At 41.8% G+C, this 16,108-nt stretch overlaps 1 protein-coding gene across 2 annotated transcripts in view; it reads left to right on the top strand.

Annotated features, from left to right (window-relative positions):
• The window catches only part of CNNM3 (cyclin and CBS domain divalent metal cation transport mediator 3), a 120,009-nt gene that overhangs the window by 54,063 nt on the left and 49,838 nt on the right, over nt 1-16,108 (top strand). For both annotated transcript variants that reach the window (XM_030201664.1, XM_030201663.1), the window contains exon 5: nt 2,436-2,532. In XM_030201664.1, coding sequence (XP_030057524.1) covers nt 2,436-2,532 — 97 coding nt within the window. The remainder of the gene's footprint in view (nt 1-2,435; nt 2,533-16,108) is intronic.

Genomic DNA, 16,108 nt, shown 5'->3' with positions numbered 1-16,108 from the left:
GAATATAGATAAATATAGTATTATGGAGTTAATCTTATTTTTTGTTGAGATTGTTATTGTGTATGTAATATTGTATTCCACCTAGGATTTGTAAGAGCGTGGAACATAAATATAGAAATAAAAAATAAACAAACATGCATACTAAGGAATTAATCCCCCCCCCCCCCATTCATCCCCCCCCCCAACCTGTCTTATTGAATTCAGTGAGTAATCTAGTTTAACAATCTATTTACTTCCACTGTAGCTGAGCTAGATTGTTTTTTTTTTAAACTTTATCGATACTTGCATATATGATATGTTATCCATATATCTGTTGTTTACACTGGAAGTAAAAAAAAAAATGAAAATAAAAGTGCATTTAAAATCTAATGCACTGTGGGGTCCTTTTACAAAGCCGCAGTGAAACATGGCCTGCGGTACTGTGGGCACATCTTTTTGGTGTGTGCTGGGCCACTTTTTACCACAGCTGGGAAAAAGGCCATTTTTTAATGGGCTGGGAAATAGGCGTTCGCAAAAATTAAAATGAACTACTTTAGACTGTAAGCCCACTAGGGACAGACCCAGTACCTGTAAAATGAAACTGTAAAACCGCTTAGGTCAAAGTGGTATATAAATACGTAAATGAATGAATAAAACTAGATTGTGCCTATTTATGGCCTGAGCCTTTACCGCCAACCATTGACCTAGCAGTAAGGGCTCGTACCACCCGCGCCTGGTAGAAAAAAGAAAAGTATTTTCTACTGCAGGATTCGTCAAGTGCCAAACTCGGAATTACCATCAGGCGCATGTGCTACCCCAGCAGTAGTGCCGATTTGGCGCATGCTACTCATGTTAGCCCTCCCGCAGCTTTTTAAAAGGGCCCCTATGTCAGCTGGAATTTGTACTTTGGAATGTAGATTAGGAATCCCAGATTCCAAAGTACATGTATTGTTGCTGTTAGTTCCCTTAACCTATTAAGTGTGGGGCCTTATGCAAGGTGGTCATCGAGGTAGGGATGGATTTAGTTCCTTAAATAAATTATATAATAGTTTAAAAACTCTATTATTTACTCAGATTCCTTCTGTCTAATAATATGTTTAAAGATCAGAAGCCATTCATTGTGACATATGCAATAAGGGGAAAGGGGGTAAACACTTTTTCATATTACTTTAAGTGTTTATCTGAGGCAATGGTGGGTTAAGTAACTTGCCCAAGATCGCAAGGAGCCACTGTGGGATTTAAACTGGGCTTCCCTGGTTCTCTGCCTACTGCTCTAACCATTATGCTATTCCACTCCTGTTTTAAATGTTGTTACACATTTACTTGTGTGATCTTGATCTGCTAGATGCACAAGTTCTTAAACTGTTGGGAAAGACTATGGACAGCAGGAAAAAGAGGAATAAATTAAGTCTCGCTACCTGTCGCACTTCCTGAGTAAAGAATAATGCAGCAGTCCTAACTTCTTTTTGAACAGTGAGGAATTTTGTTACTAGGAGCCCATTTCACTAGTTTTGTTCTCTTAAGAACACCTGGCAGAGCTTAAACAGGAAAGTCCAGTTTCATTTTGCTAGTTCCCAGAAACAAGAGGGCAGAAGGTAGTGACACTCAAGTCTGTTTGACTAATAGTTTAGACACATTTTTAGAGGACAGTTCCGTAAACTTCTTTTCTTTTTTCACTTTCTCTAGCAACAAGTTCCATAACCTTATTGTGAATTGACTAGAAGCACTGCTTTATTAATTTTGTTTTAAATCTTCATCAGGTTCATGAAATGTCTCCTAGCAGAGGTGAGACTGATTGCATGTGTGCAATAACACGTAATGAATATTTGAGTATCTCAAGGGCATTTTGGCACTTGAGTGCTTCTGAGTAGGCACTGTGCAGAAAGGGTTTTTTCAACACATGGAAATTTCAGCTTGAAACAACTCATTGTTCCTCACATGTGCGTGCCTGGTACTGTAAATACATCTCTATACTTTCTATTCGGAGTAATAGATGGCCACCATTGTGGTTGATTTCAATTACTTGAGTAGCCTCTGCACACAGTTCTTTGAGAGTGTTTTTGCAAGGATTCAAGAAGTTTGTTCTATATAGTAGAGATTTGAGTAATGAGGTTAGGACTTTTGCACAACTACACATTAAAATCCTTAAACTGTTCCTGACTTATTTATTTATAGCTCTTGATATACTGCTATTGACTCCTGAGGTGACTATGCGGTAGTCATTCCAGGCTCCAAGATTTAAACCTTAATGCTTTGATTCAGCACAGGTTTATTTCAAAAGATTTATATGACTGTTCAGATCATCTTCTGCTGCTCACTGTTTAATCTTCAGAAAGTTATTGAACTTTTTCTGGGAAATGTAAGCTGTCTGGGGCAAGGTGTACACTAACAGGACTGCATAATTAGTGAAAAATCATTTGAATAGTAAACATGACTGTTATGTGTTTTCTGTCCAGGGTAGGGTGGAGGTTGAGATCGGGAAGGAGGGACTGAAGTTTGAAAATGGAGCCTTCACATACTATGGCGTCTCAGCATTGACTGCACCATCGTCGGGTGAGATCACAGGATGGTGGTGCTTTATTTGAATTTTTTTAATCCAGTATTTTAATAATGCTCAAGGTGGTTTATAAGAAATTAAAACTTAACCCACAATTATGGGAGTGCGAGAGAGGAGAAGTGAGACCACATACAGGAAGGGAGAGAACAAATGATAGAAAAATGCAGAGGAAATGTGATCTAGAGAGATGTCCTAAGTAGATGAGAGCGGTGAGTGTATGAAAGTATTGGAGGTTGAGTATGGAGACATTTAAGGGGATGTACATGAAAAACATGAGAGGTGAGAACCAGAGGAGAAATGAACTTACAGGAGAGGGAGGGGAACAGTGTAAGATGGGTCTGGGGCTGTGTGTGAGAGAGCCATGCAGCTGTTTTCCTCTTGAAAACAGCTGCCTCATTGGCATTTCAGTTCCCTGTGTAGTTTCCTGATCATTGCCCATGGTCTTAGGGTATTACCCCTATTTTAGCTTATTACTCAGAAGGACCTACTGTGGGGGTAGTTTAACATATGACTGATTCAGTCTTTGATAATGCGGTTCCCACTCTATCTCATTCACTTTGAGAGCTGGGAGCCTTATCTGGGAGCATACAGTTACGGGGTCATCATAAGTTGAAAGAATTCTTCCTAGGACAGCACCAGTTAGTGAGATATCTACATTTGGTCTTTAGCCTGAGTTTCCTGCATGCATACATCCAATAAAGCCTCTTGCACTTTGGAAGGAAGGTGGTAGTCTAGAGTCAAGGTGGAAATACAGCCAGAATGGAAGTTGGTGTGCCCAGACATGTTCATTTTCTAGATTTGTGTCCTCCTTTCCCCGTCCTAAACAAAGTAATGCTTAATATAGTTGTATAATGCTGGAGTATTTCAGAATATTAGGCAAAGTGGTGTGGTTGCTGTTAACCCAATTGAATATTCAAAAATAAGTTCACAAACAGACATGTTTTGTAAGGTGGTAACGTTTTCTCCATGGATAAGCAGGATAAACAGTCATATATGTGGGTGAGGTTGTCACATGACAGCATATATGAAGAGGTCAGCTCATTGCCTAGAATACCGTAAAAGGCTTTCCAGTACATACTGCATGTATGCACAAGCAGCCATCCGTGAAGACTTCACAATATATTTTCATCTATGCAGTGGATAGCAGCTCTTGATAGAGGTTGCCATGGGGCCTTGATACCTTGATTTTTACCAATTATATGTAATACACAATTGCTCTTTGGCATGGAGGAGGCAAACAATCCATATATTCATTTAGCACCTAACTCCAAAGGTATTAATGTCCAATTTAAATATCCTTACATTTAAATATTATTGGATCCATCAGAAGTGCATCATTTAACGATTAGGCAATAAGCTTAGCCATATCTGATTAAGGTGAAAATGTATTTGTCGTCATCCTTAAATACAAAATCCTTATTGATTACTTTCAAAGGAACAAGTACTTATCTTCTTTATTTCTTTTTTTTCATTATGTAGCAAAATTTTCTTTAAAAAATCAAGAAACTCATGTTTTGTCATGTGACTGTATCAAGGTTTGTCTCCTAAAAAATAAAAAGACATCAAGCTCAAAAAAGATCGATATGTAAGGAGACAACAGAATGGTCTGAGAGTACATTAGCTTCAGTAGAGTATTTAGTGACTAAGTTTGAAAGGTGAATCAGAAATAAGAATATGGTCTAATCTGGAGTACATATCATGAGCTTTAGAAAACATATAGTTAGACTCCTGTTGAGGTAAAGCACAGCAAATATTTGAGATGATCTTCAGATATTAGAAGATTTATAAGAAGACCCTTTCTTCTCCCTTTTTCAAACTTTTGGAAATATGATGGTCAGCATATAAATCAGTAAGGGGTTCTTTTACTAAGGTGCGTTATTGATTAGCATATACTAAATGCTGCACAGCCTGTTGTATACCTGCGGACTGCATGGCACTTAAGGTACAATAATTTGTTAGCGCACCTTAGTAAAGGTACCACTATATCTGAAAAAAAAAAATTAATGGTCATATATACAGGCAATTGTACAGACTGTTAACCCTGTCATAGTACACCTGTTCATACCCATTCCAACCAATCAAGATGACTTGTTCTGTGTAATAATTGTGATGCTTTAGTGCCAAAGCATACCATCTGGAGTTTTAAAGCTGCTGTCTGTCTTCGGCTTGCTAGTATAAAACAGGAGCTCAGCAAACTAAAGCAGGAATTGAATGCAATTAAAGTAACTTCTGTCACTGCACAGAATCATACCAATTTGTCACCACTGTCTCAAAGAATAAAACCACCTAAGAATAGATGAATCACAGTAGGCTCGGGTAGACTGACATGTGGCACAGACGCATCCACCCTCACAATTGTTGCCCCTACAGAATTCTTTTGCTCCATTACAGCACTATGATGATCCAGAAAATAGAACTGAGGTGGAACAAAAAGCAATGAAGGTGTCCCAAGAGAAGAGACATCCCCAAAGCACAAAGAAAGAATCTCATATCAGTGTTGCTGCTACGGGATTCTATTAGAGATATTACCTTTGAAACACAGTTCAAGGGGCCCAGCATACTGAAATGCCTTCCAGATTCCTTAGGTACCAGGAGTACCAGACAGATACTGACTATAATTAGAGAAGAAACTAAGGAGTCTAAACATAAGTATATAAGCATTGCCACACTGGGACAGACCAAAGGTGCATCAAGCCCAGCATTCTGTTTCCAACAGCGGCCAATCCAGATCACAAATACTTGGCAAGTTCCTAAAAAAACTCAATACATTTTATACTGCTTATCCCAGAAATAAGCAGTGGATTTTCCCCATGTCCATTTTAATAATGGTCTATGGATTTTTCATTTAGGAAACCATCCAAACCTTTTTTAAACCCTGCTACGCTAACTGCTTTTACTACATTCCCTGGCAGTGAATTCCAGCGTTTAATTACACGTCGAGTGAAGAAAAAGTTTCTCCGATTCATTTTAAACTTACTACTTTGTAGCTTTATTGCATGCCCCCTAGTCCTAGTGTTTTTGGAAAGAATAAACAAATCGATTCACATCTACCATTCCACTCCACTCATTATTTTATAGACCTCTATCATATCTCTCCTTAGCCGTCTTTTCTCCAAGCTGAAGAGTCCTAGCTGCTTTAGCCTTTCCTCATAGGGAAGTCGTCCCATCCCCTTTATCATTTTCGTCGCCCTTATCTGTAACTTCTCTAATTCCAGTATATCTTTTTTTGACATGCGGTGACCAGAATTGAACATAATATTCAAGGTGTGGTTGCACCATGGAGCAATATAAAGGCATTATAACATACTCCTTTTTTGTTTTCCATTCCTTTCCTAATAATACCTAACGTTCTATTTGCTTTTATAGCCGACGATGACACTGAGCAGAGGGTTTCAACGTATCGTCAACAATGACTTCTAGATCCCTTTCCTGGTCGGTGACTTCTAATGTGGAACCTTGCATTACGTAGCTATAATTTGAGTCCCTCTTTCCCACATGCATCACTTTGCACTTGTTCACATTAAACCACCAGGTAACTGGCACGAATGCCAATCACACTTCATGGACTTCATATCAAATACCTGTGTATCTAACTCCAATCTAATTATATTAGGGGACATAAACTTACACCTAGAAGACCCAAACTCCACTAATACACGAGAATGCAAGGAATTCCTCCAGTTATGGGGCCCTAATTTACCAAATATGCAAGCAACCCATGTCAGAGGACACACACTCGACCTCATCACACACAAGCTATCTTCAGACCAGAACCTAATAGTTTCAGACACAAAATGGTCAGATATGCCATGGTCTGACCACCACAAATCCTATCCCTACAATGGCGAAAAAAAGGGTCTAACCACGAGAGGCCAAGTAGACCAGGTAATATTCTGGCAACAGATCTACAAGAATGAATGGATAGCACAAACGGACTCGATACACTATCTCCTAGATTGGGACAACAGATGCAGAAGCATATTAGATGAAATAGCACCACTACAAACAAGAACCTCACGAAAACACAACTCGATACCATGGTATAACAAAGAACTGAAAAAATTAAAAACACAAGTTAGGATGCTTGAACGAGCATGGATAAAAATAAGGGATGAACACACACTCAAAGCATGGAAACAAATGCAAAGAAAATACCAGTATGCAATAAGGCAATCCAAAAGGTCTTACTACAAAACCAAAATAGGGCCAGACTACAAAGACACCCATAAACTTTACCAACTCGTCGTCAAATTACTAGATACCACACCGGTTACCACAACCAACACACACACTCCATCGGCAGACAAACTTGCTAAATACTTCAACGAAAAAATTGTAAACCTACGCAACACGCTACCACAGAACACCAGTGACATCAAAAAATTCACTGACTGCCTAGACCCAAACCTAGGTGAGTACCCAGCAGACCGAATCTGGACAAACTTCGCACTCCTCAACGCTGAAACCGTCACCCAAGTGATTAACAGGTTTGCCAAATCCCGCTGTAAACTGGACATATGTCCCAACAACCTAATAAAATCCGCCCCGCAACGCTTCATAGCAGACCTCACTTCACACTTAAACTACTTGCTACAACATGGACTCTTTCCTAAGGACAAAGGCAATATACTATTCACCCCAATACCTAAAGACTCAAAGAAAAAAGCAAATGATATTACCAACTACCGCCCAGTAGCATCTATCCCTCTGGTAGTCAAATTACTGGAAAGCATGGTAACCAAGCAACTTACTGACTACCTGAACAAATTCTCAATATTACACGAATCACAATCAGGATTCCGCTCCAACCACAGCACCGAAACAGTACTAATCACTCTCCTAACCAAATTCAAACAAGAAATTGCAACTGACAAGAGTGTACTTCGCCTACAATTTGACATGTCGAGTGCATTCGACATGGTTAACCATAAAATACTACTAAATATCTATATATATAAAACTCACCCTCAACGTTCTGAAGACAGTGACGTCAGTGAAGCCAAGCCACTGACTTCCTTCAAACAGGGTTTGACGGTTCGTGGTGGTGAAGCCACCGAAATCGCTCCGGGCCCCGCCCTCGAGGGCGGAGCAATGGCAGAACAAAGAAGGGGTTGGCAGGGAGGGGGGGGTGTTGGGAAATCACTCCGGGCCCCGCCCTTGCGTCAAACGTCATGACGAGGGCAGAGCAATGGCAGAACAACGAAGGGGTTGGCAGGGAGGGAGGGAGGGAGGCAGGGAGGGGGGGTGTTGGCGACGAAAACCTTGATGGCAGGAGTTGACAGGGAGGGAGGCAGGAGGGGGTGTTGGGAAATCGCTCCGGGCCCCGCCCTCGCGTCAAACGTCATGACGTTGAGGGCGGAGCAATGGCACAACAACGAAGGGGTTGGGCAGGGAGGGGGGGTGTTGGCGACGAAAACCTTGCTAGCGCCCGTTTCATTTGCTAAGAAACGGGCCTCTTTTACTAGTACTAGAATACTTCGGGATTGGTGGAAGCGTACTCAGTTGGATCAATGGCTTCCTAACCGCAAGAACATACCAAGTGATAGCAAACTCGAACACATCACTACCATGGAAACCAGAATGTGGAGTACCCCAAGGATCACCGCTATCACCGACCCTTTTCAACCTAATGATGACCCCACTAGCCAAATCGCTATCCACCCAAGGCCTTAACTGCTACATCTACGCAGACAATGTCATGATATACATCCCGTTCAAACATGATCTAACAGAAATCAGAAACGAAATGAAACTTAGCCTCCAAATCATGAACTCATGGGCGGGTACATTTCAATTAAAACTCAACGCAGAAAAAACACACTGTCTCATCCTCTCACAACACAAACAAACCCACACATATAAACACCCCAGACTACACTCTTCCTGTTTCAGACAGCCTGAAAATTCTCGGAGTTTGAATCGACAGAAATCTCACGCTAGAGAGCCAAGCGAAAAACGCAACAAAGAAAATGTTTCATTCAATGTGGAAACTTAAACGAGTAAAACCTTTCTTCCCGAGGGAAATATTCCGCAGCCTGGTACAATCAATGGTTCTAAGTCACCTAGACTACTGCAATGCAATCTATGCTGGGTGCAAAGAGCAAATCATGAAGAAACTCCAAATTGCCCAAAATACCGCAGCCAGACTCATATTTGGCAAAACGAAATATGAAAGTGCCAAGCCCTTATGAGAAAAACTACATGGGCTCCCAATCAAAGAGCAAATTGCGTTCAAAATCTGCACCCTGGTTCATAAAAGTATTCACAGCGAGGCTCCAGTCTACATGGCAGACCTTATAGACCTACCAACCAGGAACACAAAAAGGTCTGCACGCACATACCTAAATCTCCATTACCCTAGCTGCAAAGGACTAAAATATAAAACAACATATGCATCCAGCTTCTCTTATATAAGCACGCAAATATGGAATGCACTTCCAAACGTCATGAAAACAATGCATGACCTAACAAACTTCCGGAAATCGTTAAAAAACAACCTGTTCACAAAGGCATACTAGAATGATCCAACCTAAAAACCCTGCAACACAATCGAAACTCCTACCAGAACTGGACAAAACTTAACTTCTCTCCTTGAATACTTAATATACTCTGTCATCTATGAACATTAACACTTGACCACTCTGTATTTCTCTTACCGGAATTGGCGATTGCCATCACGGTACTATGTAAGCCATATTGAGCCTGCAAATAGGTGGGAAAATGTGGGATACAAATGCAACAAATAAATAAACGTCATTTGCCATTTAGATGCCCAGTCTCCTAATCTCGTATGGTCCTATTGTAATTTTTCAGAATCCTTTTGTGATTTAACAACTTTGAATAACTTTGTGTCCTCAGCATTGAGAATACTGACCATTTAACCCTACTCTCTGTTTTCTATCTTTAACTAGTTTTTAATTCACAATAGGACACTACCTCTTATCCCATGACTGTCCAATTTCCTCTGGAGTCTTTCATAAGGTACTTTGTCAAATGCCGTTTAAAAATCCAGATACATAGTATCAACTGGCTCACCTTGATCCACATGTTTGTTCACCCCTTCAAAGAAATGTAATAGATTGGTGAGGCAAGGTTCCCCTTCACTAAATCCATGTTGGCTTTATCTCATTAATCCATGCTTTTGAATATGCTCTGTAATTTTGATCTTTATAATAGTCTCTACCATTTTGCCCGGCACCAACGTCAGGCTCACCAGTCTATAATTTCCCAAATCTCCTCTGGAACCTTTTTATCTTCCGGTACCAGGCTCGATTTTAAAGATAAATTACATATTGCTAACAATAGTGCCAGCCCACCAAATGTTTGTTATAGCATATACGTCATCCCTTAGGAGACTTGTTTCAGTATACAATCTGTCACAACTTGGAGCCTTGATACTGACACTTGTGTCATGTAAACAGAGAAAATGAAGACAGGTTAAGATCATATGACCGAGCTGGTGACGTCACCGCATCAAGATGGCTGCCTGAGTGAAGAGCTCCGGCGGTCCCACCATAAAAAGCAAGAAATACAGCATCTAACTCACGATTAAAACATAACGCAGGAGCGGGAACAGCGGCGGAACGATGCAGGAACAAGCTGAATATGACCGCTCGAACGTCCAAACAATCCTTAGCGGGATTTGCTTACACGGGCCCAAATACGGCGCTATCACAGACCACCCCGAAGGGGAACAGTATGGCGGAGGAGCGAACATTCGAGAAGTCAACGCAGAAGGCGATGCAAAGCTCGCAGCCACTCTTCACGCCTGACGAAGCGCTAGTGGAAGAGAAGGAGCCGCTGGTTGAGATACATGAATGGCTGAAAGAAATTACAGGGGAGCTCAAAGCAATGCGAACTGACCTGAACACGCTAGGAGAGGATCTCTGCAGTGAGATTGCAGCTTTGGGGTAGCGTGTGGCTGAAATGGAAGATCGCCTAGACAGGGCTGTGCCTAGGGTCTCTGGCACCCCCCTGCAGACTATCAGTTGGCGCCCCCCCCCCCCCCCCCGGTGAAAATGATCGCTCACCACTTGCCACACTGACAGGAATTGTCAGCAATATTCTTAGAAACATATTGCTATACATTGCAAAATAAGATAGCAGATGTAAATTCTCAAAGTGGACATATTCCAAACGCTAAAATGAAAATAAAATGATTTTTTTCTACCTTTGTTGTCTGGTGACTTTCTTTTTCCGATCATGCTGGCCCAGTATCTGAGTCTGCTGCTATCTGTCCTCTTAACTCCATTTCCAGGGCTTCCTTTCCATTTATTTCTTTACTTTCCTCCTTTCTTCTTCATTTCTTGCTCTATATCCATTTCCAGCAATTTCTTCTCTCTCCCTGGGTCCTGACCTCCCATCCACGTCCATCCTTGTCCCTCTCTGCCCTTCCCTCCTTCATCCATAGCCAGCAATCCTCCTCTCTCCCCTCCCCTCCATTTCCAGCAATTTGTCCTCTCCCTGGGCCCCCATGTCCATCCTTGTCCCTCTCTGCCCTTCCCTCCTCCATCCATAGCCAGCAATCCTCCCCTCTCCCCTCCCCTTCCAGCAATTTGTCCTCTCCCTGGGCCCTGCTGCTGCTCTCCCATCCATGCCTCTCTGTCCTCCCATCCATATCTGTCTCTCTGCCCTCCCATCCATGCCTCTCTGCTCTTTCCTCCGTGCCCTGGGGCCTTTAAATCTTTTACTTCCGGTCGCAGCAGTGTCAGTGAAAGCGGAGCGCTGCCGACGTCTCCCTTCCCTTCGTGCTCTTGGTTCCCTTAGTGTCCGCCTTCTTCTGACGTCAGAAGAAGGCGGGACACTGAGGGAACCAATGAGTGCAAGGGAAGGGAGACGTCGGCAGCGCTTTCACTGACGCTGCTGCGACCGAGGTAAAAGATTTAAAGTCCTTGGCGGCGCGGGGCGAGGGTAAGCACCGCGGCGGCGCCCTCCAGAGGTGAGCGCCCCCCTGTGGCGCTTACCCCGCTTACCACATCGGCACGGCCCTGTGCCTAGATGAACAAATGGACTTGATTCAAAATATAACGGAGCAGAAAGAGGAAGACAAGAAAACTTTCCAACAACTATGGGACAATCTGGAAGATATCAAGAATAGGAGCCGACGGCATAATATCAGGTTCCGCGGTATCCCAGATAGCCCACAGTATTTAAACTGTGAATTAACAGTGCAACAAGTGGCAAGTACACTCCTGAAAGAATCACAAACTACAATAGACCCAGCAGATATTGCAATAGAATGGGCCCATAGATCCCTGGGAACAACCAGGAATAATCAGCCAAGAGACATAATAGCATGTTTTGTGGATTATAAAATCAAAGAGAGAGTCATGCAAACAGCACGGGAACACCCAGAATTCGCATGGGACACACATCGCGTCCAACTCTACCAAGACCTGGCAAGCACCACGCTGCGCCGGAGGGCAGAACTGCGTCCAATCGCACAATACCTTCGTTCCCAAAACATCAAATATAGATGGAGCTACCCCTTCGCGTTGCGGTTCTATAAAGAGGGTAAACTCCACCAGATAAGAGGAACAGAAGAAGCAGCAGCCATCTTCCCCGACCAAGAATGGAGCACCATGAACGAGAGCAGACATAAAGCAGGATCGAGACAAGTGGACAAACCCAGATGGCAAAGAACGTCGGCAGGGAAAGGCAGACTGCAGCGCCAACGATCTGAAACAACATTGAGGCGTGGAGAACCGGCAGCAACTTGAGAATGGATATAAAGACCTAGAGAAAGAGGACATAACCTATTGGACAGAGCCAAACACTGAACAGTGAGTGAGGGTTCTCGTAACCTCACAGTTATGATTTAATGGTTGGTAAAAAGCACGAGTTCCTACAAGTAAAGTTTAAAATGTTAATTGATATACTAAAATGAATGGTTTGAGCAATACTAGATGCAATGTTAAATTCAATGTTTGGGTAAAGTACAGAAATGTGTTGGATGATAAAAGATAGGAGGTCAGGGTGGGATGCGGGGATGTTGCCAGATTCCTGAAACACCTGACCTAGTTATGGAAGGTGTAGTTTGGTTAGGGGAAGGGATGTTGGGGGGGAAGGGGAATATATTGCGAACAATAATTTCAACAGAGATAGGATCTCCTGGTAGTCAACATAGTGGAGTGAGTAATCACAGAATGGGAATATTGTCTCTTTTTTTCATTTTTTTTTATTTGGGAATGATGGGAACAATAGAATTAATGACTATCAATGTGAAAGGCCTTAATTCACCGGCAAAGCGGCAACTCTTCTTTAAAGAAGCACTTAGATTAAAAGCAGATATGATATTTGCCCAAGAGACACACCTATTACCTACACACGAAAAACTGTGTGTACACGGAGGGTACCGGGAAATATATTTTGCATCGAACCACATTGAAAAGAAAAAAAAAAGGGAGTCATGATAGCCCTAGCGGGGAGGTTGCCCTGGCAAGTACAACGGATAGTGAGAGATAAGGAAGGGCGATATATTTTGCTAAACATACGATTGGGAGCGGAGACTTTTACTCTGCTGAATATTTACGCTCCAAATGAGAAACAAGGCTCTTTTTATGGAGAGCTGTCGGAAGTATTGGCAAAATATGTTGACGGGGAACTGATAATAGGAGGAGACTTTAATCTCACTCTGCACCCCGTTATGGATAACTCAAATGTGGGGGTGCATTATGCCCGAAATGATAGAGCAAAACTGCACAAATTTGTAAACTATTGGTAGATGACAGACATATGGTGACATTATAACCCGATGTCACGCAGCTATACTTACTATTCGGCGGTGCATGCATCGTATTCACGAATTGACCTATGGCTGGGAGGACAAAGTTTGATACAGAGAGTACAAGGGGTACAAATACAGAGCAGAACTTGGTCTGATCATTCGCCCCTTACGCTAACATTAAGGTGCACAACAAATAGAATACCCAAACCATGCTGGCGCATGGATGATAGTATGTTAGCAGACCCCAATGTGATCAAGCAATTAGAAACCGACATTCAAAATTATATCACACATAATGACACGGGAGACGTGAGCGACGACATACTATGGGAGGGGCTTAAAGCAGTCTTTAGAGGACAGATTATATCATTACATACATATAGATTGAGACAAAAACAACTTAAAACACAACAACTACATGTAGAGCTTGAACACCTACAACATGCCATAGCCAAAGGGACCCATACAGCAAGGGTAGCTCAACGATGTCAACAAGTACAATTAGAACTTCATGACCTACAGTTAGCAGAGGTGGCGGAAACACTTCAAAGAACACAACAGCAATATTACGAGTTTGGTAATAAAGCCTCCCGGTTATTAGCATATAAATTAAAAAAACAAAAGATGAAAAACCACATACATGCAATAGAAGATAACACAGGACAGCGACTGACTACAACTGATGATATTAAGCGAGCTTTCTATACTTTCTACAAACAATTATACACAGATGATATACATTCAGGACCACAAGCAATTCAAGACTACTTAGAAGGGATAGAGCTCCCTCAAATCGACCCAACTCAAAATGATGAACTCTCTGCACCCATTACATTGGAAAAGGTACAATGGGCAATACATAACTTACCTAACAGTAAGGCTCCAGGACCTGATGGGTTCATGAATAGATTCTATAAATGTTTTGGGAAACTATTGGCACCTTTAATGGTTCGGGTATTAAATGAGATAGAACATCAAAAAGAATTGCCTCACTCGTGGCGGTTAGCTCATATTAGTATTCTCCTAAAACCTGGGAAAAACCCGATGCAATGTGGATCATATCGACCCATATCACTTTTAGGTACAGACTATAAAATATTCACGAAAATTCTGGCCAGGCGATTACAGAGGCTTATGCCGGAATTGGTGCAGAATGATCAGACGGGTTTTGTAGAAGGAAGACAAACGTTTGACAATATCAGTCGGGCACTGCATTTAATACAAGAGGCAAATAGCACACAACAATCAACAATCTTGCTTTCTCTCGACGCTGAGAAAGCGTTTGATCGAGTGCACTGGCCTTATATGTTTAAGGTTCTACATAAAATGGAAATGACGGGCCGATATATAAAATGGCTACAGCATCTATACGATAAGCCACTAGCAGAATTGATTATACATGGGGAATGCTCGGCTACTTTTAAATTAAACAGGGGGACACGGCAGGGATGTGCACTTTCTCCCCTGCTTTTTGCCCTCACAATGGAGCCATTAACCCAGGTAATTAGAACAAATGAGGCCATTCATGGGATCCAAATTGGTCATAAGATACATAAAATTATGTTGTTTGCTGACGATATCCTTTTGACTCTAACAGACCCTCATAGATCATTATATACTATTGAACAAACATTGGGGCAATTTGGGCAAATAGCAGGATTTAAAATAAATATGACAAAATCAGAGATATTGGGCTTAAATATAAATGCAGAAGACAGGGATAAGTTACAAGAACGCCACCCATTTAGATGGACAAAGCGCTCCATCCGATATCTGGGAGTTAATTTGACACCTAGCCTAAAAACTCTTTTTGAGGCAAACTTCCCAGGTAAATTGCAGGAAATACTACAGGAACTAGAGAGGTGGGAAGGGTTGGAGTTGTCCTGGATAGGCCGGATACAAGCAATAAAAATGATGTTGTTACCCCAAATTTTGTACCTCTTCATAGCATTACCAATCCAAATCCCCAAAAAATTCTTTAGACAACTAAAGAAAAAAACCTTTGCGTTCATTTGGAAACATAAGCCGCCCAGAGTACAAGCAGAAATGCTATACCAACCTAAAAAAAGGGGGGGAATGGGAGTGCCGGATTTCTTTAGGTACTTTCAAGCAGCACAGCTAAGAATATTAGCAGCATGGATTACTGAGGAAGACAAACCATGGTTACAAATTGAAAAACACTGGATAGGACTTAATCACCCAGCAGCATTACTCTGGCTCCCCAGTAAACGGGTTAGGGCAATGGCAACATTGCTACCCCCAACAGTTGCATACCCATTAATGACATGGAATACATTACGTCAACAATTCTGTCCACAGAGAACATATTTTCGTAAAATGCATATACAAGGGGCACCGGGATTTTCATGGGAAGAGGGAGACAAAATATATAAGCAATGGAGACAGAGAGGGTTGAGACAATTGAACCAAATATGGGAAGAGGGGGCAATACGTTCATATAATGAGTTGCAAGACGAATTTAATCTCCCAGCACATCACCTGTTATACTACACTAGAATTAGAGATTATATTCTTCGAAAAGCCAAAGGGGAGCTACAAAAGGAGGAAACAGAATTAGAGCGGGCCATGGGAGGGAATAGTCGTAAAAGATGTGTGTCAAGAATATATGGGGCACTACTCTCATATAAAACCCCAATTCAGCAATACATACAGAAATGGGAACAAGATATAGGGGCTACACATGAACTGAAGAGTTGGGAAAAGGCAATAGGCTTTCTATTAAAGGGATCGGTGAGTAGTTCCATGATAGAAAATGGATATAAGATCCTGTACCGATGGTATTATACCCCACATAAAGTAGTGAAAATGTTCCCAGGCTCTTCGAA

Source organism: Microcaecilia unicolor, chromosome 4, assembly GCF_901765095.1.
Source record: "Microcaecilia unicolor chromosome 4, aMicUni1.1, whole genome shotgun sequence".
NCBI lineage: Eukaryota > Metazoa > Chordata > Amphibia > Gymnophiona > Siphonopidae > Microcaecilia > Microcaecilia unicolor.
Note: the sequence above shows the minus strand (reverse complement) of the source record. Positions and strands in the feature narration are given on the sequence as shown.